Here is a 27,729-nt window from a genome sequence, read left to right as displayed (position 1 = left end):
TCGGTGGACGTTGGACTACGCGCCGTTGGCGTACTGCGCGCGGGAGCCCTGCCCCGCCCCATTCCTCTGGGGAGTCTCGCGTCCACTCTGCCCCTTTCCTTTGTAGCAAGCTGACAAGGATACACTCCTGTGGCGCATGCGTTGCGCCCAAACGAGGCCAGTGGTGGAGAAAGGCAGGCAGATAGCGCATGCGTAGTTGAGATAGGGAGGTGGCAGTGAGAAATGGACAGCTCGCATTGATACAGGCTTTACGCATGCGTTTTACTGCTGGCTGAAGCTGAACCTCGGGAGCCCAGGACGCCTTCCTGCACATGCGCAGGAGGCTCAATGACAGTCGAGCTTTGGCTAAGGTGAGGGAGAGATTGGGGGATTGCATGGCCAGGGAGGGCGGCTCTGCACCCCCTAGGTAACCTTTCCGAGCATTCCTGCTCTCCTAAGATCTACCTCGCTGTCTAGACCCCAAGCAAACGTTGTACCACTACAGGATCTCTGGGCCTGCAAAACGCCCCGAAACCTAAGACCTCTGACCCCTGTGTGGGACCCAGGCCAACTGAACGGTGTGGGAAGGGGACAGGCAACAGGGGCTTCGAGGCGAGCAGATGGGCTCTGCGCCCTGCCTGGGGTAGAGACAGCTTCTGGAGGGTGGGACGTGGAGGTGGAGAGGGCGCTTTTCCTCTAGATGGCCTTTGACCCCCTTCCCATTTTCCTCTGTTTAGGCTCCAGGGAAAGGGTCTAGCCATGCTGCATGTGACCCGGGGGGTCTGGGGGTTCAGGGTCCGAGTATGGCCACTGTTGCCCGCGCTCCTCGGGCCCCCCCGGGCCCTCTCATCGCTGGCAGCCAAGATCGGGGAGTATCGCAAGATGTGGAACCCCAGGGAGCCCCGCGACTGGGCCCAGCAGTACCGCGAGCGCTTCATTCCCTTCTCTAAGGAGCAGCTGCTCCGCCTCCTAATACAGGTACCGCCCGTCCCGGATCCAAGAGCCTGGGGACTACCGCTCCCAGCAGGCTTCACGGCGGCAGGGCCCTAGTTGCTGCAGAGAACTGCCCTGGCGCCTCCTGGGAGTTGCAGTTCCCGGGTCCCTTCGTGGTTCCCTGGTGGGCGGGAGATGAGCTGGAATGCAGGAGCCAGGTCTCCGAGATCAGATGCAGCATCCATTCCCGATTCTGGCTTGTTCTGAGGGCTTGAACAGGCACTCTCTGGGGCATGGTTTTTCCCTCTGTAAGACGGGTATAGTAATGATCCTCATCATTACTATGTCTACTACCTGATAATAATTGTACCTATAAAGTCACAACGCTGTAATCATAATTATTATCACACAATTTGAGCTCTGACTCTATGGCACTGTGCCAGACATTTTTCATGTATTGTTGAATCATCAGTAAGAGAGATACCACCATCATCCCCATTTTACAGATGAGATAATGGAAGCATAGGAAAGGAAAGTGACTTACCCAAGGCCACAGCATAGTGGCGTAGATTTGAACCAAAGTGGTCTGACTCCAGAGCTGGCCCAGGACTAGGGTTAGGCAAGTGAGGCATTCGCTTGACCCTAAGAGTGAGTGCCTCCATTAAATTTTGCACCCTTGGGTGTCATATTCACGTCATCCTAGGCTTGGTGTCACTCTAGAACCTGAGTACTTATTACCACCATCGTCATCATTGTCATTATTGAGGATTTTGAGGATTATTATTCATTCATTCATTTATTTTTGTTTATTATTATTATTATTATTATTTTTTTTTTTTTTTTTGAGACGGAGTCTCGCTGTGTCGCCCAGGCTGGAGTGCAGTGGCCGGATCTCAGCTCACTGCAAGCTCTGCCTCCCGGGTTTTTACGCCATTCTTCTGCCTCAGCCTCCCGAGTAGCCGGGACTACAGGCGCCCGCCACCTCGCCCGGCTAGTTTTTTGTATTTTTTAGTAGAGACGGGGTTTCACCGTGTTAGCCAGGATGGTCTCGAACTCCTGACCTCGTGATCCGCCCATCTCGGCCTCCCAAAGTGCTGGGATTACAGGCTTGAGCCACCGCGCCCGGCCAATTATTTTTTTTTTGAGATAAGGTCTCACTCTGTTGCCCAGACTGGAGTGCAGTGGCACAATCTCAGCTCACTGCAATTCTCTGCCTCCTGGACTCAAGTGATCCACCTGCCTCAGCCCCTCAAGAGGCTGGGACTACAGGTGCCCATCACCACGCCTGGCTAATTTTTGCATTTTTAGTAGAGACAGGGGATTGCCATGTCGGCCAGGCTGATCTTGAACTCTTGGCCTCAAGTGATCTGCCCACCTTGGCTTCCCAAAGTGCTGAGATTACAGATATGAGCCACCACACCCAACCATCATTCATTCATTTAACATTTATTTATTGAACATCTACTGTATGTACTCAATTCTGTGCTAGACTTGATACACACACAAATATATGCATACAAATACACACAAGTATATGCAAATACACACACAAATACATTCTCACACAAATACACAAATATATGTACACAAATGCATAAATATACACATACAAACACATACAAATATACATACACAAATACGCATACACAAACACGCACAAATATATGCACACAAAAATGCACAAATATACACACACATAAATACACAAATATATGCACACAAATGTAAACACGTGTATACAGGACACGTGTAATCTCATCAGATTCTCACCATAGCCCTCTGAGATAGAGGGTGTGATCCTCTGTTGCCAGTGAGGAAACTGAGGCTCAAAGAAGTGAAGACAATTACCCAGGACATTGAGATAGGAAACATAAAGAAGTGGCTCAAGGCCAGGCGTGGTGGCTCATGCCAGTAATCCCAGCACTTTGGGAGGCCGACGCAGGTGGATCACCTGAGGTCAGGAGTTCAAGACCAGCCTGGCCAACATGGTGAAACCCCGTCTCCATTAAAAGTACAAAAATTAGCTGGGCATGGTGGCAGGCACCTATAATCCCAGCTACTCAGGAGGCTGAGGCAGGAGAATCACTTGAACTACGGAGGTAGAGGTTGCAGTGAGCTGAGATCGTGGCCACTGCACTCCAGCCTTGGCAACAGAGTAAGACTCCATCTCAAAAATAAAACAAAACAACAAAAAAACCCCAAAATGGTTCTATGTGTGCTCTGGTGTCAGAGAGACCTAGATTGCAATCACTTCCCACAGACACTGCAGCCCTTACCAAATGACTTTTCCAGAGCCTCAGTTTCTCCTGCTGAAAAATGGGAGTTATAATTCCATCAACCTTGGGGGGATGGTGACTCAGCCTCCCAGCACTTTGGGAGGCTGAGGTGGGAGGATCGCTTGAGCACAGGAGTTCAGACCAGCCTGGGCAATATAGTGAGACTCCACCTTTACAAAAAATTGTAAAAAATTAGCGAGGCATAGTGGTGGGCACCTGTAGTCTTAGCTGCTCAGGAGGCTGAGGTGGGAGGATCACTTGATCCCAGGAGGATGAAGATACAGTGAGCTGAGACTGCACCACTGAGCTCCAGCCTAGGTTACAGAACGAGACCCTGTCTCAATATAATAATAAATAATAATAATAATAATAATAATAATTCCATCTACTTCTGGAGGATGACATTACACTGTCAAACAGTTCCTGGAATTGTGTGAGTGTTGGCTAGGAAATGTGAAAGCAAAAACTTGAACCTCCAGCTTTTTAAGCCCAGTATAGTTTTTCACTATATTTGGCTGCCTCAGTTTCAGTAAAATGAACAAACTTTTTTTCCAACCAAAACAAAACTTTTTTTTTTTTTGAGCCGGAGTCTTCATGTTGTCTAGTTTGGAGGGCAGTGGTGCGACGTCGACTCACTGCAGCCTCTGCCTCCCCGGTTCAAGCAATTCTCCAGCTTCAGCCTCCCGAGTAGCTGGGACAACAGGTGCACACCACCACACCCGGCTAATTTTTGTATTTTTAGCAGAGACAGGATTTCACCATGTTGGCCATGCTGGTCTTGAACTCCTGACTTCAAGTGATCCACCCGCCTCGGCCTCCCAAAGTGCTAGGATTACAGGTGCGAGACACTGCGCCCGGCCCCAGAACAAAACTTCAAAGTCCGGAGCTCTGATTGTGTAGTTAGGTTGCCAGGGGAAGAATTCTTTCGCTTGGGGAAGGGGAAAAGGCCTACAGAGAAGTTTTGCTTCCTGAGGTAACAGGAATTCCACTCGAGTCCGGCAGAGAAGGCAGCTTTGGAGGCGTTCTCGGCCCACGTGGACTTCTGCACCCTGTTCCACTACCACCAAATCCTGGCCCGGCTGCAGGTGAGGATGGAGCCCCTCCAGCCCTGCGGCGCTTGTTCGCTCATCTGCTCATTCAGCAAACATTCTCTGACACCTTCTTGGAGCCTGGCCCTTATTTTAAGTGCTGGGGATTCAACAGTGAACATGGAGCCAACATTCCAACTGGGGAGACAAGGAATCAAATACATATAAAATATGATGCCTGCTGGTGATAAGTGCCATGAACAATGAGGCGGAGTAGTGGGATAAAGAGGGATGAGATGGGCCGGGCATGTTGGCTCATGCCTGTAATCCCAGCACTTTGGGAGGCCGAGGCGGGTGGATCACGACGTCAGGAGATCGAGACCATCCTGGCTAACACGGTGAAACCCCGTCTCTACTAAAAAAATACAAAAAAATTAGCCTGGCGAGGTGGCAGGCACCTGTAGTCCCAGCTACTCAGGAGGCTGAGGCAGGAGAATGGCGTGAACCCGGGAGGCGGAGCTTGCAGTGAGCTGAGATCGAGCCACTGCACTCCAGCCTGGGCGACAGAGCAAAACTTTGTCTCAAAAAAAAAAAAAAAAAAAAAGGGGTGAGATGGGGCCTGTTTCAGATGGGGTGGGTGGGAAAGGGCTCCCTGAGGAGGTGATATGTGGGCTAAAGGCTTAGCGAAGAGGGGGTATGAGCCTGATGAATGCCTGGGGGAGGATGTTCCTGGCAGACGGAAGAGCAGGTGCAAAGGCCCTGAGGTGAGCGGGGGCCTGGAGTGTTGAGCAGTGAGGAGGCCACTGTGGCTGCAGGAGAGTGAATGTGCGGGAAGGGTGGGATATGAGGGCAGAGGGGATGGGGACAGATTGTACTGGGCCTTGCGGGCCACGGCGAGGACCTTGCTTTGTTTTTTGTTTGTTTATTTGTTTTTGTTTTTGAGATGGAGTTTTTGTTCTGTCACCCAGGCTGGAGTGCAGTGGTGCGATCTCGGCTCACAGCAAACCTCTCCCTCCCCAGTTCCAGCGATTCTCCTCCCTCAGCCTCCTGAGTGGCTGGGACCACAGGTGTCTACCACTTCTGCCTGCTAATTTCTGTATTTTTTGTAGAGACGGGGTTTCACCATGTTGGCCAGGGTGGTCTTGAATTCCCGACCTCAAGTGATCCACCCGCCTCGGCCTCCCAAAGTGCTGGGATTACAGGCGTGAGCCACTGCGCAGGCTGAGGACCGCTTTGACTCTGAGTGAGCCGGGAGTCATGGGAGGGCTCTGAGCCAAGGAGATGTGAGCAGCGGATTTAGGTGTTAACAGGATTTCTCTGGCTGCAGTGTAAGGAACAGACTGTCAGAGGCAAGGACATCTATGAAAGAGTCTATTATATTTGTCTAGGTGAGAGATAATGGAAACTCTGACAAGGGTAATAGTGGTGGAAGTGGTGGAAAGCGGTCAGATGCTGGTTATGTTGGGAGGCATTAGCGTTCTGCTGATGTGCTGGCTGTGGGGGTGTGGTGGGGAGGAAGAGAGGAGAAGTGGTGCATCTCCAGCGGTTCTGGCCTGAGCCTCCCGGAGGATGAAGCTGCCATTTACTGGGATGAGGAAGACCGTGATGGGATGGGGAAAAAGATCTGCAGGGAGGACTCAGAGCTCAGTTTTGGACTTAAGAATTTGAGCTACTTGGCCGGGCGTGATGGCTCACGCCTGTAATCCCAGCACTTTGGGAGGCCGAGGCAGGTGGACCACTCCTGGCCTATTCTTTTGAATTAAAAAAATGTTTATTTCAATAGTTTTTGGGGTACATGTGCTTTTTCGTTACATGGATGAATTCTATAGTGGTGAATTCTGAGATTTTGGTGTGCCCATCACTAGAGCAGTGTACCCAATCTGTAGTCCCTCACCCCCATCCCAACCCCCCTCCCTGAGTCCCCAAATTCCATTATATCACTCTGTATATCTTCCCCCCCTCATAGCTTAGCTCCCACTTATAAGCAAGAATATAAGCTATTTGGTTTTCCATTCCTGAGTTCCTTGACTTAGAATAATGGCCTTCCAATTCCATCCAATTACTGCAAGAGACATTATATTGTTCCTTTTTATGGCTGAGTAGTATTCCATGGTATATATAGACCATATTTTCTTTATCCATTGAACTGCCTTTTAGAAAGCCAGGTAGAAAGATGGACTTGAATATGTGGATCTGGAGGTGAAGGGAGAGGTCTGGGCTGAGAAACTGCTGTGGGAGGATCTATTAATAGATGGTAGTACTGCCAGGCGTGGTGGCTCACTCGTGTAACCCCAGCACTTTGGGAGGTCAAGGCAAGTGGATCACCTGAAGTCAGGAGTTCGAGATCAGCCTTGCCAACATGGCGAAACCCTGTCTCTACTACAAATATAGAAATTACCAGCCTGACCAACATGGTGAATCGCCATCTCTACTAAAAATACAAAAATTAGCCAGGTGTGGTGGCGTGTGCCTGTAATCCCTGCTACCCAGGAGGCTGAGGCAGGAGAATCGATTGAACCCAGGAGGCAGAGCTTGCAGTGAGCCAAGATCCCGCCACTGCACTACAGCCTGGGCGACAGAATAAGACTCTGTCTCAAAAAAAAAAAAAAAAAAAAGGCCGGGCGCGGTGGCTCAAGCCTGTAATCCCAGCACTTTGGGAGGCCGAGGCGGGCAGATCACAAGGTCAGGAGATCGAGACCACAGTGAAACCCCGTCTCTACTAAAAATACAAAAAATTAGCCGGGCGCGGTGGCGGGCGCCTGTAGTCCCAGCTACTCAGGAGGCTGAGGCAGGAGAATGGCGGGAACCCGGGAGGCGGAGCTTGCAGTGAGCCGAGATCGCGCCACTGCACTCCAGCCTGGGCAACAGCGTGAGACTCCGTCTCAAAAAAATAAAAAAAAAAAAAAAAGCCGGCCGTGGTGACGCATGTCTATAATCCCAGCTCCCAGCTACTCGGGAGGCTGAGGCAAGAGAATCGCTTGAACCTAGGAGTGGGAGGTTGCAGTGAGCTGAGATTTTGCCACTGCACTCTAACCTGGGTGACAGAGCAAGACTGTGTCTCCAAAAAAAAAAAAAAAAAAAAAATGGGGGCTGGGTGTAGTGGCTCACGCCTGTAATCTCAGCACTTTGGGAGGCCAAGGAGGGCAGATCATGAGGTCAGGAGATCGAGACCATCCCGCCATCCTGGCCAACATGGTGAAACCCTATCTCTACTAAAAGTACAAAAATTAGCTGGGCATGGTGGCTCGTGCCTGTAGTCCCATCTACTCAGGAGGCTGAGGCAGGAGAATCGCTTGAACCCAGGAGGCAGAGGTTGCAGTGAGCCGAGATTGTGCCACTGCACTCCAGCCTGGACAACAGAGCAAGACTCTGTCTCAAAAAAAAAAAAAAAAAAAAAAAAAGGAAAAAGTCACATGGGGCAGAATCCAAGACAGACCAGGTGTGAGCATCCAGCTGTCCTCTCCTGGTGGAGTCATGAATGGCACTTAATTCTCCCAGCAAGATGTGTGACAACACGCAAGCAGTGCTGCCAACCGGGGACGCTCCTGTAAGCCTGGGTGTCCAGGGTTTTTACTGGGCGTCAGTCACATATGCATGGTGGCTGACCTGAGACTCCAGCCCTTCCAGAGGCCAAGCTGATACCAAATGGCTCCAGGCCCTGACCATAGATCACAGCATTAGCATACAGCATCCAGTGTGGCTCCAGGCCCCAGGTAAATCAAGACACTTTTTTTTTTTTGAGACGGGGTCTCGCTCTGTCACCCAGGCTGGAGTGCAGTGGCTGGATCTCAGCTCACTGCAAGCTCCACCTCCCAGGTTCACGCCATTCTCCTGCCTCAGCCTCCTGAGTAGCTGGGACTACAGGCGCCCGCCACCACGCCTGGCTAATTTTTTGTATTTTTAGTAGAGACGGGGTTTCACCATGTTAGCCAGGATGGTCTCGATCTAAGACACTCTTATCAGTCAGGACATTCCAAGGGCTTAGAGGTTCCCTCCCAGAAGCTGTCCAGGGCCTGTCCTTTCTTTGGAATGTGCGGGGTTTGGACAACTCAGGCCTGCTGCATTCACCCCTCGCTGCATCCCACCACAGCCTTCTGCAGCTCCCTGCTTTGCTTTGAATAATAACAACCCCAGCAATGGCGGCATCACAGCCCGTCGTTGCTGAGCGCTTGCTGTGTCTGGCTTATTGACTCCTTCCTGCAGTGCGGAGAGGCAGCCGCCATCAGCCCATACGTACAGGGAGAAACTGAAGGTCTCAGAGGGCCTGGGTTGTGCCCAGGATCACACAGTTCATAATTGGTGGAGTCGAGATCAAGTCCCTGTTTGCCTGCCTCCAAGCTCTTCCACAGGGCACCTGTGGCCTCTGGAGCCACAGTTGTTTTTTTTTTTTTTTCTATTTTTCTAAAAGTTAAGGCCGGACACGGTGTCTCATGTCTGTAATCTGAGCACTTTGGGAGGCCGAGGCGGGCGGATCACTTGAGCCCAGGAGTTCGAGACCAGTCTGGCAAACATGGTGAAACCCTGTCTCTACTAAATATACAAAAATTAACCAGTTGTGGTTGAGGGGGTGCCTGTAGTCCCAGCTACTCAGGAAGCTGAGGCATGAGAATCACTTGAACCCGGGAGATGGAGGTTGCAGTGAGCCAAGATCACGCCACTGCACTCCAGCCTGGGTGACAGAGCGAGACTCTTAAAAAAAAAAAAAAAAAAAAAAGTTAAAAAAAGCCCATTTTATTATAGAAATGTGTAAATATATAGAAATGTGGAAAGAATATAAGTGAATAAGCATATATCTCCCAGGCAGGAGGTTTTAAACAGAGGCAGAGGCAGGGTAGAAGTGGCAGAGGCGGGTGAGGCCTGCTGGGTGACCATTAGCCGATGACTTAAGTCCTTTGAAGATGTGGCCTGGGCAGGGAAAGAAGCAGCATCGCCTCGGTTCCAACAATAGCTTGGTTGTTCACTAGTGGGGTGGGTGACCTCTCTCTGATCTTTTTTCCCTGATTCATTCATTCATTGAATTCGCTCAGTAAGTATTTACTGGGCACCTACTGTGTCTCTGGAATGGCTTGAGGCTCTGGGGGACAGTGGACAGCGTGACAGATGTGCCTCACAGGCTCTGTTCTACTGAGGAAGAGACCAGCAACAAGGTAAAGGAGTGACATTTGGCTGGGCACAGTGACTCACGTCTGTTATTCCAGCCCTTTGGGAGGCCGAGGTGGGTGGATCACTTAAGGTCAGGAGTTCGAGACCAGCCTGGCCAACATGGTGAAACTCCGTCTTTACTAAAAATACAAAAATTAGCTGGGTGTGGTGGCGGGTGCCTATAGTCCGAGCTACTCAGGAGGCTGAGGCAGGAGAACCACTTGAACCTGGGAGGCAAAGGCTGCAGTGAGCTGAGATCGCACCACTGCGCTCCAGCCTGGGTGACAGCAAGATTCTGTCTCAAAAAAAAAAAAAAAAAAGAAAAGAAAAAAATCTGGATGCGGTGGCTCACGCCTGTAATCCCAGCACTTTGGGAGGCCGAGGCAGATGGATCACATGAGATCAGGAGTTCGAGACCAGTCTGGCCAACATGGTGAAACCCCGACTCTACTAAAAACACAAAATTTAGCTGAGTGTGGTGGCACATGCCTGTGATCCCAGCTACTCGGGAGGCTGAGGCAGGAGAATCACTTGAACCCGGGAGGCAGAGGTTGCAGTGAGCCGAGATCACACCACTGCACTCCAGCCTGGGCAACAGGGCGAGACTATGTCTCAAAAAAAAAAGTAGTGAAATGTATTAAAAGGTGTTTCCTTGTGGAGGTCCTGAGGGGGAACCATCCGTGGTGTCTCTCCCGGCTTCCTGTAGCGGCCAGCAACCCTTGGTGTTCCTTGGCTTATAGATGAGTCACTCTAACCCCGTCTCCATCTTCCTGTGGCTGCCGTCTCAGTGTCCTGTGTGTGTCCTTTTCTGTCCCTTATAAGGACACTCTCACTAGATTTAGATTCCACCCTAATTTAGTATGATCTCATCTATATCTTTACCTTAATTCTACCTGCAAAGACCCTATTTCTGAATGAGATCATATTCTGACGTTCCAAAGGGATGTAAATTTTTAGGGACAACATTCAACTCATTATACCCAGTAAATTTGAATGTCAGATAAACTATGGATCATTTTTTAGTAGCGTGTGTGTGTCTTGTGCAATACAGTCATCCAATATTGCACGGGACATAAACTAAAAACATTGTTTGTTGCTGGGCTGGGCGCAGGGGCTCACGCCTGTAATCCCAGCACTTTAGGAGGACGAGGCGGGTGGATTACTTGAGGTCAGGAGTTCGAGACCAGCCTAGCCAACATGGTGACAGCCTGTCTCTACTAAAATACAAAAAACAAATTAGCTGGGCGTGGCGCGCGCCTGAAATCCTAGCTACTATGGAGGCTGAGGCAGGAGAATTGCTTGAACCCTGGAGGCGGAGGTTGCAGTGAGCCGAGGCGGAGGTTGCAGAGTCACGCCTCTGCACTCCAGCCTGGGCAACAGAGTGAGACCCCGTCTGAAAAAAAAAAAAATTGCTTGTCGTTGATCTGAATTCAGATGTTACTGGTGTCCTGCACAGTCAGCCCTTCATATCCATGGGTTCTGCATCTGTGGATTCAACCAACTCGTGGATAAAAATTATTTGGGAAAAAAATTGTATCAGTAGTGAACATGTACAGACTTTTTTTTTTCCTTGTCACTATTCTCTGAACAATGTAGCATTACAATTATTTACATAACATTTTCATTGTATTTGGTGTTATAAGTAATCTAGAGAGAGATGATGATTTAAAGGACACATGGCCAGGCACAGTGGCTCATGCCTGTAATGCTAACACTTTGGGAGGCTGAGGCGGGAGGATCATTTGAGGACAGGAGTTTGAGACCAGCTTGGACAACATAGTAGGGCTCCGTCTCCACAAATTTTTTTTTCCTTTTTTTTTCTGAGACAGATTTTCACTCTGTTCCCCAGGTTGGAGTGCAGTGGCGTGATCTTGGCTCACTGCAATCTCTACCTCCTGGGTTCGAGTGATTCTCCTGCTTCAGCCTCCCGAGTAGCTGGGACTACAGGTGTGCACCACCATGTGTGGCTAGGTTTTGTATTTTTAGTAGAGACGGGGTTTCACCAGGCTGGTCTGGAACTCCTGGCCTCAAGTGATCCACCCGCCTCGGCCCCCCAAAGTGCTGGGATTACAGGTGTGAGCCACTGTGCCCGGCCTTCACATTTTTTTTTTTTTAAATTAGCTGTGTGTGGTGGCACACACCTGTGGTCCCGGCTACTCAGGAGGCTGAGGCAGGAGGATTGCTTGAGCCTGGGAGGTCGAAGCTGCAGTGAGTCATGATTGCAGCACGGCATTCCAGCCTGGGGGACAGAGCTAGACCCTGTCTCTAGAAAAATAAAAATAAAAATAAAGTATATGAGGGGATGTGCAGAGGTTATATGCAGACTTATCTTTTTTTTTTTTTTTTTTGAGACACAGTCTCGCTCTGTCGCCCAGCCTGGAGTGCAGTGATCTCGGCTCACTGCAAGCTCCTCCTCCTGGGGTCACGCCATTCTCCTGCCTCAGCCTCCCGAGTAACTGGGACTACAGGCGCCCGCCACCGCGACTGGCTAATTTTTTGTATTTTTAGTAGAGACGGGGTTTCACCGTGTTAGCCAGGATGGTCTCCATCTCCTGACCTCGTGATCCGCCCACCTCGGCCTCCCAAAGTGCTGGGATTATAGGCGTGAGCTACCGCGCCTGGCTGCAGACATGTCATTTTATATCAGGGGCTTGAGCATCTATAGGTTTGGGTATCCATGGGACATCCTGGAACTGATCTCCTGTGGATACCAAGGGATGGCTGTATTTTTCTTTTTTTCAAAACCTAATAAGGAGAAAAGGAACGCAAGGGAGGGTGTGTTTTGCAGTTTCAGGTAAGGTGGTCAGGAAGGCCTCACTGAGCAGAGCACATTTGAGCAGAGACGGAGACCTGAAGGAGGCGGGAACAAGCCCTCTGGATATCTGAGGGAACCCTACGTGCAAAGGCCCTGGGGCAGGAGTGTGCATGGTATGTAGAGGAACAACCAGGAGGCCTGCGGGGCCAGAGCCCGGCGAACCAGGGGAAGAGAGCAGGAGGTGAGGGCAGAGGGAGGGGGACCTGAGGCCAGATCCTGCAGGGCCCCCTGGGCGGTGGTGAGGACTTTGCTTTGACTGAGTGAGCAGGTGGCTAAGTGGAATGTTCTAAGCAAAGAGCGGAATTGCTGTAGGTGCCAACGGGCACCCTCTGGTGGCTGCTTGGGGAACACACTGGGGATGGGGATGGGGCTCCCAGGCCAGGGAGGAGGGTGGCTGAGACCGAGGGGTGAGAAGCGGTCAGATTTTGCATCTGTTTTGAATGTGGTGCCATCAGGATTTGCCAATGGGTTGGATGTGTGAGAAAGGGAGGACTCCAGGATGACCCCCAGGCTTTGGGCCTGAGCACCTGGAAGGATGGAGTTACATCTTTTGAGATGGGGACAACGGTGAGAGAAGCAGGTTTGGGGCATCGTGGGTTTAAGAGGATGCCCTTGCGGAGGCGTTGAGAGACCCATGGGCCATCTGTGTGGAAGTATTGAGTAGACGCCCAGCCGTGTGAATCTGGAGCTCAAGCGAGATATCTGGACTGCAGATGGAAATCTGGGAGTCCTCAGTAGACAGATGGCATGTGACAGCCACAAGGGAATGCTTGATGGTGGAAAATGGCAGCAGCAATTGCCACGAAGACCCAATTAAGTCATTCTTTTTTTTCTTTTTTTCTTTTTTTTTTTTTTTGAGACGGAGTCTCACTGTCTCCCAGGCTGGAGTCAATGACACTGTGTTGGCTCACTGCAACCTCTGCAACCTCTGCCTCCTGAGTACAAGCAATTCTCCTGCCTCAGTCTCCCAAGTAGCTGGGACTACAGGCGTGCACCACCACGCCTGGCTAATTTTTGTATTTTCAGTAGAGACGGAGTTTCACCATGTTGGCCAGGCTGGTCTCGAACTCTTGACCTCAAGTGATCCGCCCGCCTCAGCCTCCCAAAGTGCTGGGATTACAGGCGTGAGCCACTGCGCCGGCTCCAATTAAGTCATTCTTGTAGCAGATGTTTGTGCGAGGCCGGGTGCCAGGTGCTGGGTCTTCATTGAGGAGTGAAATTGGGCCTGCATCATGCGCTCTGGGAGCTGAACGTGGATGGTGGGGACGGTCATGAATCGGATGCTCTCCCCAGTGATGGTTAAGTTCAGACCATGAGGGCAATGGGCATGGTGCCCTGCAGGCGGATAACAGAGTGGACCTCGGTTGCTATACTGGGGTCCATGTGCAAATTAGAAAAAGGTGCCACTTTCTGTAGCCTGGCACTGTCCGTTATAGTAGCCACGAACTTCGTTAAATTTACAAGTAGCCTGGGTGCAGTGGCTCACACCTGTAATCCCAGCACTTTGGGAGGCCGAGGCAGGTGGATCACGAGGTCAGGAGTTTGAGACCAGCCTGGCCAACATAGTGAAACCCCGTCTCTACTAAAAAAAGTACAAAAAAAAAATTAGCTGGCATGGTAGCAGGCTCCTGTAATCCCAGCTACTCTGGAGGCTGAAGCAGGAGAATCCCTTGAACCCGGGAGGCAGAGGTTGTAGTGAGTCAAAATTGCACCATTGCACTCCAGCCTGGGTGACAGAGCAAGACTCTGTCTTAAAAAAAAAAAAAAAAAAAAAAAAATTTAAATGTAGACACTAGCTGTTAAAATTTAACATAACTAAAACAAAATTAAACATTTTGTTTCTCAGCATACTGATCGTGTTTCAGTGCTCAGTAGCCACCTATGGCCAGTGTCGACCTTATTGGACAGTGCAGATCTAGAACATTTTCCTCACTGCAGGGAGTTCTAGTGGATGGTGCTGTTCTGTTCCTTTATTTCCATCTGAAGGGTGGCTATCATGATAAATGGACAGGTCTGCCCTTAGATCTGGTACCTTTGTGCAGTGCACATCCTGCCCAACCACACAGGGTGGCCCTGTTCAGTTTGATGAGTAGAGGAAGGCTTCTTCCTTCTTCCTTTTTCCTTCTTCCTTCTTCCGTCTCCCTTCTCCCTTCTCTTCCTCCTTCTCCCTCCTCCCTCCTCCTCCCTCCTCCTCCCTTCTCCTCCCTTCTCCTCCTCCCTTCTCCTCCTCCTCCTCCTTCTTTTTTTTTTTTTTTGAGACAGAGCCTCACACAGGGACATACTCTGTTGCCCAGGCTGGAGTGCAGTTGGCACGATCTCAGCTCACTGCAACCTCCACCTCCAGGGTTCAAGTGATTCCCATGCCTCAGCCTCCAGAGTAGCTGGGATTACAGGTGCCCGCCACCACGCCCAACTAACTTTTTTGTATTTTTAGTAGCAACGGGGTTTCACCACATTCCCCAGGCTGGTCTTGAACTCCTGGCCTCAAGCAGTCTTTCTGCCTTGTTCTCCCAAGGTGTTGGCATTATAGGCATGAGCCACTGCCCCTCTCTGAGGCTTTTTGATAGTGATAATGGAGCTAGAATATGAGAGAGAGTAAGACTTCAATAGTGAAAATGGAAGAAGGCAGGAAGGGGTAGGAAGAGTCTTCCAACAGCATGTGCAAAGTCTCTGTGGCTGGAGGAACTAAAACCAATCTGGTTTGTTGTTGTTGTTGCTGTTTTGAGAAAGGGTCTTCTCTGTTGCCCAGGCTGGAGTGCCGAAATGTGATCATGGCTCACTATAGACTCATTCTTCTGGGCAATCCACCTGCCTCAGCCTCCTGAGTAGCCCCACAGGTGTGCACCACCATGCCTGGCTAATTTATATATATATATGTGTGTGTGTGTGTGTAAATATATATATATATATTTTTTTTTTTTGGTAGAGATGGGGTCTTGCTATGTTGCCCAGGCTGGCTTTGAACTCCTGGGCTCAAGCAATCCTCCTGCCTTGGCCTCCCAAACTACTGGGATTACAGGCATAAGCGATTGCACCCAGGCAACCTAAAGACAATCTGGATGGTATGGAGTGACCGAGGGGGTTTGTGGTCCTGTGAGGCCTTGCAGGCCCTGCTATGAAGCATGATCCTGATTCCCGAGGGCAGTAGAAGCCTTGGAAGGGTTTCAGCAGGAGATTGACATGGTCAGATGTGTCATTCTGGTTACACTGCCTCCTGGTCATGTGACCTCGAGCAATTACTTAACCTCTCTGTGCCTCAGTTTCCACATCTGTAACTGAGGAGTTTCACACTGTGAGAATGTGCGTGTAACATACTTCAGTCTGCGCCTGGCACACAGTAAGTGCTATGTAAATACGCCCCATTATCATTGATGATGGTTGTTGTTATTATTTGACAAGATCTCCCTGGAAGCTGTGCACAGAACCGATTGGCAGGGGATGGGGTGCGTTACAGGATTTGGGGAGACCATTGAGAAGGCTGTTGGGCTCACCCAGGCAGGATGAGATGGTGGTGGCTGGCACGGACTGGGACAGGGCTGGTGGGGAGGAGAGAGCTGGGTGAAGTGCCGGTCTGCTTGGAGGTGGAATCAGCAGGATTTATTGTGACAGGGAAGGGAGCAGCAGGGATCACGTGCAACGTCCAGGATTTTGGCCCAAAGCCCTGGGAGGATGTGAAGTTTCCAGAAGAGAATCTGGTTCACAGTGGACATTTGATCGATGCAGATTTCTTTCTCCTCCAGCTTTCAAACTGCAGCTCAGCCTGGGAATGGAATTTCTCAAGGTTACTCTATAAGTCCCAGAACTGCTCGACGAATCTAGGCTGGAGGATGTGGGCACAGCCCTAGGGCTTACTTCAGAGGAGGATTTTCTTGACTTGACTCTTTCTCTTTTTCTTTTTTTTTTGAGACAGGGTCTCGCTCTGTCGCCCAGGCTGGAGTGGAGTGGCATGATCATGATTCACTGCAGCCTCAACCTCCTGGGCTCAAGTGATCCTCCAACCTCAACCTCCCAGGTAGCTGGGACCACAGGCATGCACTATCATGCCTGGCTAATTAAAAAAAAAAAAAAAAAAAAAAAAAAATTCCAGGCGCGATGGCTCACACCTGTAATCCCAGCACTTTGGGAGGCCAAGGCAGGCGGAGCACGAGGTCAGGAGTTTGAGACCAGCCTGACCAATATGGTGAAACTCTGTCTCGACTAAAAATACAAAAAATTAGCTGGGCGTAGTGGCGTGAGCCTGTAGTCCCAGCTACTCGGGAGGCTGAGGCAGGAGAATTGCTTGAACCTGGGAGGCGGAGGTTGCAGTAAGTTGGGATTACGCCATTGCATTCCCGCCTGGGTGACAACGAGACTTTGTAACAACAACAACAACAACAACAAAAGTTTTGCAGAGACAGGATTTCACCATGTTGCTCAGGCTGGTCTCAAACTCCTGGATTCAAGTGATCCTCCCACCTTGGCTTCCCAAAGTGTTGGGATTACAGGCATGAGCCACTGTGCCGGCCTCTGAATCTCTTCTGCATCCCAGTGTCTTTGCTCAGTTGTTTCTGAGGCCCTAGGCTTCCCCACCACCAAACCTTCGCCTAGGCCATTCCTCCCACTTGGAGGACCCGCCGTCTCTCCTTCCATTAATTCAGAATCGCACCTGGCCTGAACAAGCTGTTTCATAGGGCGCCTGCCCCCAAGAGACGCATGGAGGGTGAGGTTTATGGCCTGGTGTTCTAGAGGGGTGATTTCCTTGGAGGCTCTTGTAGTCTGGGACAAGTTATATGTCATCCTGAGACTCAGTCTCTCCGTGAGCAAAATAGGCTAGGCAGCTGGAAACTCACTCGACATTCATTCTAAGACTTTTTTAGGACGGATGTGTAGGGACATAAGATGAGGCGGGCAGGGTAGACGCCAGTTGTGAGGGACCTTGAAGGTCATGGAAAGCTTCTAGATTTTATTCTAAATACAGTGGGAAGCCGTTGGAGGGGTGGATCGTGGGAACCGTTTACAGCCTCAGTAAGTTCTTCCCAATGGCCATGTGGATACTGGTTCAAAAGTAGCAAGAGTAGGCCAGGTGCGATGGCTCACACCTGTAATCCCACCACTTTGGGAGCCTGAGGTGGGGGGATCCCTTGATGTCAGGAGTTCGAGACCAGCCTGGCCAACATGGTGAAACCCCGTCTCCAATAAAAATACAAAAATTAGCCAGGCGTGGTGGTGGGCACCTGTAGTCCCAGCTACTCAGGAGGCTGAGGCAGAAGAATCACTTGAACCTGGGAGGCGGAGGTTGCAGTGAGCTGAGATCGTGCCATTGCACTCCAGCCTAGGCAACAGAGTGAGACTCCATCTCAAAAAACAAAAAAAACAAAAAAACACACAAAAAAACAGATAAATACAAAGAAAGTAGCAAGAGTAAAAGTTAGGGAACAGAAGCCCTAGGTAATTGTTTAAGTGAGAGATGAAGGTGACTTCAGTGAGAAGATAGCAGCAAAGGAAATAGGAGGATGGATTTAAGAAGATTCAAGGGTTTAGTAAGTGAACTTGCCAAAGTACTGGATATGGGGGTGACAAGAAAAGAATCTGCCAGGCACAGTGGCTTATGCCTGTAATCTCACTTTGGGAGGCCGAGGTGGTTGCATCACTTGAGGTCAGGAATTCAAGTCCAGCCTGGCCAACATAGTGAAACCCTGTCTCTACTAAAAATATAAAAATTAGCTGAGTGTGGTGGCGTGTGCCTGTAATCCCAGCTACTCAGGAGGCTGAGGCAGGAGAACTGCTTGAACCTGGGAGGTGGAGGTGGCAGTGAGCTGAGATTGCGCCACTGCACTCCAGCCTGGGCGACAGAGCGAGACTCTGTCTCAAAAAAGAAAAAAAAAAAAAAAAACACAGGCCAGGCATCGTGGCTCACGCCTGTAATCCTAAAACTTTGGGAGGCCGAGGCCGGCAGATTGCCTGAGCTCAGGAGTTCAAGACCAGCCTGGGCAACATAGTGAATCCCCGTCTCTACTAAAATACAAAAAAAAAAAAAAAAAAAAAATAGCCATGCGGCGGCACGTGCACCTGTAATCCCAGCTACTTGGGAGGCTGAGGCAGGAGAATTGCTTGAACCCGGGAGGCAGAGGTTGCAGTGAGCTGAGAAAGTGCCACTGCACTCCAGCCTGGGTGACAGAGCGAGACTCTGTCTCAAATAAATAAATAAGTAAATAAATGGAAGTATCTGGAAAGGGACGTCCTTAGGTGTCCCCAGAATCCTTCATGCAGTGACCTAACCCATCTTTTTCTTTTCGACTCTCCTCTTAGGCCTTGTATGACCCCATCAACCCTGACAGGGAGACCCTCGAGGAGCCATCACTAACGGACCCCCAGCGTCTGTCCAATGAGCAGGAGGTGCTTCGGGCTCTGCAGCCCCTGCTGGCCCAGGCCAACTTCTCCCCACTGTCCGAGGACACCCTGGCCTACGCGCTGGTGGTCCACCACCCTCAGGATGAGGTCCAGGTACCTGGCTTCCCAGGAGAACGAAACTACCTAGAGGCCTCTAGGGTGGGGCAGAGCCTCTGGGAGGCAGGGGCTGCTGGGAGTTGTAGTCCTGAGCCTGGGACTCCCGCCCATGTGGCGCGCTTGGTGAACTCAAAGAAGGTGCTACTTTTGGCGGGGTGCAGTGACTCAAGCCTGTAATCTCAGCACTTTGGGAGTCCAAGGCGGGCAGATCACCTGAGGTCAGGAGTTCAAGACCAGCCTGGCCAACATGGTGGAACCCCGTATCTACTAAAAATATAAAAAATCTGGGTGTGGTGGCGGGTGCCTATAATCCCAGCTGCTGGGGAGGCTAAGGCAGGAGAATCTCTTGAACCCTGGAGCTGGAGGTTGCAGTGAGCCGAGATCTTGCCATTGCACTCTAGCCTGGGCAATAAGAGTGAAACTCCATTAGAAAAAAAAGAGGTGCTGCTTTCTCAGGTCACTTCGCTGCCATCTGTTGGAAAAGTATCATATAATATGGCTCTCTCACGGCAAGAGACTTAGCACCATCTGCCAAAATTGTAATGATAAATAATATAATATAATACAAGGCCAGATTCAGTGGCTCATTCCTGTAATCCCAGCATTCGGGAGGCTGAGGTAGGAGGATTGCTTGAGCCCAGGAGTTCCGGACTCATCTAGGCAACACAGGGAGACCCTGTCTCTACAGAAAATACAAACATTAGTTGAATATGGTGGTGCGGGCCTGTAGTCCCAGCTACTCGGGAGGCTGAGGAGGTGGGAGGATCATTTGATCCCAGGAGTTTAAGGCTGCAGTGAGCTGTGAGCCATGATCTTGCCACTGTACTCCAGCCTGGATGACAAAGTGAGACCCTGTCTCAAAAAAACAAAACAAAGCACACACACACATACAAACCCAAACCCCAAAAAGCACGCAAAATGCTAACAAAATTATAAGAAATACTAAAATCAGCTGGGTGCAGTGGCTCACACCTGTAATCCCAGCACTTTGGGAGGCCGAAGTGGCAGATCACTTGAGGTCAGGAGTTTGAGACCAACCTGGCCAACATGGTAAACCCTCTCTCTACTAAAAATACAAAAATTAGCCAGGCATGGTGGCGGGCACCTGTAGTCCCAGCTACTTGGGAGGCTGAGGCACGAGGATCACTTGAACCCAGGAGGCGGAGGCTGCAGTGAGCTGAGACTGTGCCACTGCACTCCAGCCTGGGTGACAGAGTGAGACAATATCTCAAAATAGAAATAAAAATAAAAACAAAATAAAAAATACTAAAATCTCCCAAAGTTCCACATTTTAGTGATTTTAAACTGCAGTTTTTCCAAAGTTGTGTTTTGTCGTCTCTGAAATTGGGATGCGAATTACAGGTGGTGCTGTGACACCATTTAATCGGCAGTGTATTTAGGTTTTAGTTGCTTCATAAAGTAATCGGGCAGAGTCTGTGGCACCTTAGATTCTAGGAAATACGGTAATAAAGATGACTTCGACGTGAACGGCACCATGTTAGATGATGAACCCTTGTGCAGTATACTACATGGACAACCATATGTGACGGCCCTGCCTAGACAGTGAATGGTGATAAATGGGAAACGGGGGAATTATTTAGGGGCGGGGCATCTGATTCTGGTATCCTGCCCTCAACATCCCTGCCCATGTTCACCCGCCACTGCTTCCTTCATCCCCCCGGCAGGTGACAGTAAATTTGGATCAGTATATCTACATCCACTTCTGGGCCCTGGGCCAGCGAGTCGGGCAGATGCCCCGGAAGTCCAGCGTGGGCTCCAGGCGTGGCTTCTTCACCAGGCTGCCCCCTGCAGAGAGGTGAGGCGGCTCTTGTTCCCCAGCTGCAGCAAGAGGGAGCAAGGTTAGAGTCAAGAGGGGACTGACAGGTCAGTGTCTGGTTTGGGTGTCTGGGCCCTGGGCGGGAAGTTGAGAAATGGGAGGCGTGACTCATCCAAACGCTGTCTTTTCTTCCCAAGGGAAAGTGAGTACTACACTCGATTCCCAGGGGAAGAGAAAGGATGGGGACAGTTCTCCCCATTTTCCAATAAGGAAAACTGAGGCTTGGAGAGGGAGGTCCACATTCTGAAGATGCAGCGCGGCCAGGATTCCAACAAACAACCTGCAAGTCCAACACCAGGGATCGATGGTGTGACTGAACTGATCCCCTGTGGTTGGACACAGCTGATCTCTGGTTTCTTCCCCATGGTTACTGAGTCGCTTTTAAGATGGTTGTGCGACTGTAGAGCCAGAGCGAGTGTCCTGGGATTGGAGGGGGCTCCCCAGGGCAGTGCAGTCCCGATCCTGCTCCTGCCTCTGTCTCTGTCCCTGTCCCTCAGGAGATACTTTAAGCGGGTGGTGCTGGCAGCGCGGACCAAACGGGGACACCTGGTACTGAAGAGTTTCAAGGACACGCCACTGGAGGGCCTGGAGCAGCTGCTGCCGGAGCTGAAGGTGCGCACACCCACCCTGCAGCGCGCCCTGCTCAACCTCATGCTGGTGGTCTCCGGCGTGGCGATCTTCGTCAACGTGGGCATGGTGGTGCTCACCGACCTCAAGGTGGCCACCTCCCTGCTGCTACTGCTCTTTGCCATCTTCATGGGCCTGCGGGCCTCCAAGGTGAGCATGCGCCTGCCACACCTCCTGTGGCCCTGCGCTGTGGGGACCAGGTCAGGCCACCTATAGTTGTCTCTGTTTCATGAATTGTTCCTGCATCATGTTCTTCTCCCTCCCTCCCTTCCTCCCTCCCTTCCTTCTTTCCTTCCTTCCTTCTTTTTTTTTTTTTTTTTGAGACGGAGTCTCACGCTGTTGCCCAGGCTGGAGTGCAGTGGCGCGATCTCGGCTCACTGCAAGCTCCGCCTCCCGGGTTCCCGCCATTCTCCTGCCTCAGCCTCCTGAGTAGCTGGGACTACAGGCGCCCGCCACCGCGCCCGGCTAATTTTTTGTATTTTTAGTAGAGACGGGGTTTCACTGTGGTCTCGATCTCCTGACCTTGTGATCCGCCCGCCTCGGCCTCCCAAAGTGCTGGGATTACAGGCTTGAGCCACGGCGCCCGGCCTCCTTCCTTCCTTCTTTCCTTCCCATTCTTCCTCTTTTCTTTCCCTTCCCTTCCCTCCTTGTCCTTCCTTCCTTCCTTTCTTCCTTCCTTCCTCCCTCCCCCCTCCCCCTTCCTCCCTTCCTCCCTCCCCCTTTCCTCCCTTCTTCCCTCTCTCTCCTCCCCTTCCTTTTCCCCTTTCCCTTCCCTTCTTCCCCTTCCTTCCCCCTCTCCTCCTCTCCCCTCCCCTTTCCCCTTCCCCTTCCTCCCTTCCTTCCTTCCTGTTCCTTTTCCTTCCCTTCCCTCCTTCTCCCCACCTCCTTCCTCCCTCCCTTCCCTTTCTCCCTTCCCTCCCTTCCTGCCCTCTCCTCCCCTCCCCTCCCTTCCCCTCCGTTCCCCTTCCCTTCCCTACTTCATTTACTCAACACCCCTTGGGTGGGTTTCTGAATCTCTCTGAGCCTCAGTTTTCTCATCTGGGAAATGGGGATGATAGCGAGATCTGCCTTGTAGGGTTGTGAGCATGAAGTGAGTGAGTCTGTGAGAAGCACTGGGCAGTGCTCGGCTTGTGGTAGGGGCTACATAAGAGTTGACAGCCGCTCACTGAGCGCCGGCTTTATGGGCGCTTTAGTGATGTGGTGAAGGGGGTGTGTTCTGGAACCGGACTTCCTGGATTTGAATCTGGCTCTACTGTCTTCTCACTGTGTCATCTTGAACCTCTCTGTGCCTCAGCTCCAAAATCTGCAAAGTGGGGATGATGGTGGGACCTAACTCAGAGGGATGCTGTGGGGATTAAATGAATTAACATGCACAGTGCGGAGAACAGAGCCTCCCACGTGGCACAGGAAGTACTATGTGAGAGTTTGCTAGTGCCAGGATGATGGTTGTTAGCATCACTAATTGGGCTGTTTGTTCCAAGTCCCCATCCTGACTGGGGATCATTATCATTGGGGGAGCTGGCTGACAAATGCAGCCTCCTGGGCTCCAGTCCTAGTGGACTGAATTGGAAACTCTGGGACTGGGGCCCAGGGAACTATATTTTTAACAAGCTCCCTTTTGATTCTGCTCCATGTGAGTGCTGGGCTGCCTTGAACAGTTGCACGGGTTGTTCACCATCCAAGGATCCGTGGCCCAGGGACCAGGTGGAGGCTGACCCCCAACGTGTGCTCCACTTGCCAAAACGCGTGTCCTGTCTCGAGGCTGAGTCAGCCCAGAGGGGAGTTGCCTTTTACTGATTCTCCCCAGGGTTGGCACCGGCCCCAGGAGTGTAGACTGGTGTGAAGCATCTGTCGTACCCGATCACTCACCTGATGGCTCATTGGTTTTCAAGCTGTTTTCAGCCATGCTGACAGGTTCTTAGGAAGGCCGGTAATAAATCCCGCAGATAATAGCCAGGCTGCACAGCCTGAAATGGTGCTGGGATACTCGGGCCAACAGAGGGGCTGGGGAGGGAGCAATTTCTGCTTGGGACCAGGGCTCAGGTAGGATCTGAAGAAAGCTCTGGAAGATGGGGATTGAGCCTGGTGGAGAAAGAGCCCATGAGCTCAGCCTGGCGTATCTCATGGGGCTGGATCCAGTGAGCAGGGTAGAGAGAGGAGGCCCCAGAGGGTGGTGAGGGCCTTGAATACCCAGAGTGGCACCCTAGGTCTTATCCTGAGAATTGCAGGGAACTGTGGAAGGGTTGTAAGCATGGAGGGACAGCTGCGACCCTGGAGGGCAGAGGGGAGGGGCGAGATGAGAGTCAGGGAGGCGGGTGCCTCTGGGGAGAAGACTCTGAGTCCCAGCCCATGGTGACCATCCGCCCTACCCGTCTCTGGCCTCAGGGGGTTTGTGGAGCCTGTCAGGCTCTGAAAGACCCTATTTCAAACCCAATTCACACCAGGCATGGTGGCACATGCCTGTAGCCCTAGCTACTCAGGAGGCCAAGGTGGGAGGATCGCTTGAGCCCTGGACTTGGAGTCCAGCCTGGGCAACATAGTGAAACCCCAAATCAAAAAATAACAATAAAAAAGCCCAGCCGGGTGCGGTGGCTCACACCTGTAATCCCAGCACTTTGGGAGGCCGAGGCGGGTAGATCACGAGGTCAGGAGTTCAAGACCAGACTGGCTAAGATGGTGATCACTTAAAGTTAGGAGTTCAAGACCAGCCTAGGCAACATGGTGAAATCCCATCTCTACTAAAAATGCAAAAATTAGACCTGGCTCATGCCTGTAATTCTAGCACTTTGGGAGGCCAAGATGGGCAGATCACTTGAGGTCAGGAGTTCAAAATCAGCCTGGCCAACATGGTGAAACCCCAGCACCATGGGAGGCTGAGGAGCTAGGATCGCTCCAGGCTGGGAGTTTGAGACCAGCCTGGGCAACACAGGGAGAACCCTGTCTCTACAAAAAATACCGGGCTTGGTGGCACACAACTGTAGTCCCAGCTACTTAGGAGGCCAAGGCGGGAGGATGGCTTGAACCCAGGAGTTCAAGGCTTCAGTGCGTTATGAGTTCGCCTGTGAATAGCCACTGAACTCCAGACTGGGCTATAGAGCGAGACCGTGTCAGAAAAAAAAACAAAACACCCAGCGTGGGTGACCCCGGTGGCTGTGTATGGGTGGGGGCGCACCCCGAACTGAGCCCACGGGGCGCTGTCCCGCCTGCAGATGTTTGGGCAGCGGCGCAGCGCGCAGGCGCTGGAGCTGGCGCACATGCTCTACTACCGCAGTACGTCCAACAACTCGGAGCTGCTCAGCGCCCTGGCCCTGCGCGCGCAGGACGAGCACACCAAGGAGGCGCTGCTGGCTCACAGCTTCCTGGCCCGGCGGCCAGGGGGCACTCAAGGCTCGCCCGAAGGTAGGACGTGACCCTGGGACACTGCCCCCGGGGGCCACACCCCCGCGAGGCCCCGCCCCAGCGCGACACGTCCCCACTCCCAGTTCCCACGGGTGGACCTGACGGATTTGCGAAGAGACCCCGACCCTCAACAGACAGGACCTCCGAATCCAGCCTCCGATCTTGGTCCCTGATGTGACCGCCCTTTCCTAACCTCAGCCTGGTTGGGAGTCTTGGCTCCATGGCACGGACCCCTCCTGTCACTCTTTTCCTCTACCTGAGCCGACTCTCCTTACAAGAGACCCTGTGCGCTCCTTGTGTGGGCCCCAGGTGGTCCCCTTCCCTACAGGAGCCCCCACCTTCCCTGCGCAGGAGCCCCTGACTGATCCCCAGACGAGAGTCCCAGAGCTGGGCCTTCTGGCCCTCTCAAGCCTCCTGGGCCTTGTTCTTTTCCCTTCCAAGCCTCAAGATCACTCCTACGCTTCTCCCAAACCCAGACCCTTCCTGTTCTTTGCCCTACGCCCCTCCTTGCTGGTCCCCCAAATCTTCCCCGATCTCAGTGTGACCTCAGAACACCTGCCTCTCCCCTTGCAGAGACCTCCAGGTGGCTCCGGTCGGAGGTGGAGAACTGGCTCCTAGCCAAGTCAGGCTGTGAGGTGGCCTTCAACGGAACTCGGGCCCTGGAGCATCTGCAGGCCCTGACCCCCAGCATGGGATTGTACCCACCCCCGGGTTTCCCCAAACTAGACCCAATGACTCCAATCACTTCCGAGCTCCCGCAGGCCACGCCCAGCAGTAACACCCCCTGAGTAGAACCTACCTTCCTGCCCAGTCAGCAGACTAGGAACTAAGCCCCGCCTTGTTCACGACAGGCTGTCAATTGCTGTTATACTTTTTGACTCCAACTTCCAATGACAGGTAATTATTTTTGCTACACTGTGTGCTTGAGCAAAGCAGCCAATCAAAGTAGCCAGCAGTTGCTGAGTCCCCCCCGCCCCTTCGATGAACAGCCAATCAAAGCGACTTAGCTCGGTTTCTATTCCATTTCTTAGTCCCACCTTCACCATAAACATCCAAGTGTGGTTTGACCGAGGAGCTGGGGGTGTCTGCCAATCACAGCTGCTCAGCTCTGGCTTCTGTAAACCGCCAGGTAGAGTGAAAGCTGCGCCCTCCCGAGACTATATATCATTGTCTTTTTTAGCCCGCTCCAGGCAAACTGCCCATCATGTGCACCAAGGCCGTTTAGCCCTGCCTCCTGGCAAACAGCCAGTGACAGCTGCTGGGTTCCATCAACCTTGGGCAGCCGGTTGTCGCTGCAGGGAAGCCCCCAATAAGAATTTCGAAAGGAAACCTGATCTTGCTATCAATTGCTGCTGCTTAAATGGCAGGCCAGCTGGTCAGCTGCTGATCAGGGTGTCTAGGCTGAAGGAGTTAGAGACCTTGTGCTAGGTAGGTGAACCAGAAACCACCCTCGCCACCAAGACTCGCTCCCAACCTGGCTCCCGGCAATCTCAGGTGCCTTCCTAGCCCAGGTCCTTCACCCTTTCTACAGAAACTACCTCGGTCTGGATCTCCCCACCACCAGCAGCCTGTGCAATATTTATTAGTCTATCAATTTCTCCCCGGTCTCCTGTCCCAAAGTAATAAATCATGTTTAGTAAGTCTGGATGAGGCTACTCTCAACACACTGCCTTTAGGGTAACCTTGCTGTGTAGGAGCAGTTAAAAAATTATTTTAAGAAATCTGGATGAGTAGAATGGCTGCAGGAGTGGGAGGGAAGGAAAGCAATTGAATCCTGGAAAGAAGGGAGGGACTCTAGCTAGATCTTGGGGTCCCAGACAGAGAAAGCTGTAGTCCTAAAAAGAGGCTGGGTTCATGGTTGGTGAAACAAAGACAGTCATAGAAGAGGATCTTAGAAGGATCTGATTCCTGAGGAGTCCCAGGGCCTGATGAACAGAGGAGATAGGGTAGCCATGTGCGATTATGCAGATTTGCAGATTTTTTTTTTTTTTTTTTTTTTTTGAGACGGAGTTTCACTCTTGTTGCCCAGGCTGGAATGCAATGGTGTGATCTTAGCTTACTGCAACCTCCATCTCCTGGATTCAAGTGATTCTCAGCCTCCCGAGTAGCTGGGATTACAGGCGCCTGCCACCATGCCTGGCTAATTTTTTGTATTTTCAGTAGAGATGGGGTTTCACCATGTTGGCCAGGCTGGTCTCGAACTCCTGACCTCAGGTGATCCACCCACCTCAGCCTCCCAAAGTGCTGGGATTACAGGTGTGAGTCACCAAACCCGGTCTGTGCAGATTGTTAACTGCACAAAAGAACACAGCCACGGCTGGGTGGCTGTAAGATCCAGCTCATACCCCTGCATGTGTCCTGGTGTGGGGCTGGGTCAGCAAGAAGAAGGGGTGCCTTCTAATTTTTGCTAACGTGTCATATGGGCTAGAGGCAGCCTTTGGAGAGAGGGGAAGTCTCCCTCTCTAGGACCCCAAATGTTCAGTCCCTAGAGAGGGAAACTGGGCCAGGCGTGGTGGCTCACGCCTATAATCCCAGCACTCTGGGAGGCTGAGGTGGGTGGATCACCTGAGGTCAGGAGTTCGAGACCAGCCTGGCCAACATGGTGAAACCCCGTCTCTACTAAAGATACAAAAATTAGCCAGGCATGGTGGTGGGCGCCTGTAATCCCAGCTGCTCAGGAGGCTGAAGCAGGAGAATTGCTTGAACCCGGGAGGCGGAGGTAGCAGTGAGTGAAGATCACGCCACTGCACTCCAGCCTGGGTGACAGAACGAGAACTCCGTCTCAAAAAGAAGAGAGAGACTGGTTTCCTAGAGGGGAAAAGAAAGCTCTTTTCCCAAATGGAAAGTTAGTAGAAAGAATAAAGAGTCCAAAGTTAGCCAGGTGTGGTGGCTCGTGCCTGTAGTCCCAGCTACTCAGGAGGCTGAGGCAGGAGAATCGCTTGAACCGGGAGGCGGAGGTTGCAGTGAGCCGAGATCGCACCACTGCACTCCAGCCTGGACAAAAAGAAAAGAGTCCAACAATCTAGAAACACACACTATGCCCGGGGCTCTGAGAGAGAGCAACAGAGTGACAGAAGCTTAGGCAAAGAGACAGGACTGACTGGTCACTGCAGGCTTCCTATCCTAAGAGGGTTTGCTGGGACCCAGAATCCAGGTTCTTCCCAGAAGTGTCAGAAGGTCTAGATTCAGGTGCCTCTCAGAGGTCTC

At 51.6% G+C, this 27,729-nt stretch overlaps 1 protein-coding gene and 1 long non-coding RNA gene across 6 annotated transcripts; one reads left to right on the top strand and one right to left on the bottom strand.

The window, feature by feature from the left end:
- The first annotated feature begins 307 nt into the window (after positions 1 to 307).
- Positions 308 to 26,167, top strand: TMEM143 (transmembrane protein 143). 5 transcript variants are annotated; one of them, XR_013409995.1, is made up of 8 exons: positions 308 to 350; positions 717 to 957; positions 4,169 to 4,273; positions 18,462 to 18,656; positions 20,345 to 20,475; positions 20,994 to 21,273; positions 22,762 to 24,522; positions 25,096 to 26,167. XR_013409995.1 is itself a non-coding variant. In XM_015124460.3 (8 exons), the coding sequence occupies exons 1-8, from the start codon at positions 328 to 330 to the stop codon at positions 25,308 to 25,310; spliced, it is 1,380 nt and encodes a 459-aa protein (XP_014979946.3). In that variant the 5' UTR covers positions 308 to 327; the 3' UTR covers positions 25,311 to 26,167. The 5 variants fall into 5 exon arrangements, 4 of the variants coding, with proteins under 4 accessions (XP_014979946.3, XP_014979947.3, XP_077836843.1 ...); XM_015124460.3 differs by having other exon boundaries at positions 24,333 to 24,522; XM_015124461.3 differs by lacking the exon at positions 4,169 to 4,273 and having other exon boundaries at positions 24,333 to 24,522.
- Positions 20,024 to 25,298, bottom strand: LOC144337222 (uncharacterized). The gene is made up of 2 exons (XR_013410022.1): positions 22,993 to 25,298; positions 20,024 to 21,310 (listed from the first exon to the last, which is right to left on the bottom strand). It is a non-coding gene; the product is annotated as an uncharacterized LOC144337222 (long non-coding RNA).
- Positions 26,168 to 27,729: the final 1,562 nt, after the last annotated feature.

This window comes from Macaca mulatta, chromosome 19, assembly GCF_049350105.2.
Source record: "Macaca mulatta isolate MMU2019108-1 chromosome 19, T2T-MMU8v2.0, whole genome shotgun sequence".
NCBI classification, from domain to species: Eukaryota; Metazoa; Chordata; class Mammalia; order Primates; family Cercopithecidae; genus Macaca; species Macaca mulatta.
This window is presented reverse-complemented; position numbering and strand designations above follow the sequence as displayed.

Coding starts and splice junctions, on each gene's coding strand:
- TMEM143 (XM_015124460.3), top strand. CDS start 328: ATGACAGTCGAGCTTTGGCTAAG. Junction 20,476..20,993: donor AGGCTGCCCCCTGCAGAGAG/GTGAGGCGGCTC, acceptor CCTGTCCCTCAG/GAGATACTTTAAGCGGGTGG. Junction 21,274..24,332: donor TGGGCCTGCGGGCCTCCAAG/GTGAGCATGCGC, acceptor TCCCGCCTGCAG/ATGTTTGGGCAGCGGCGCAG.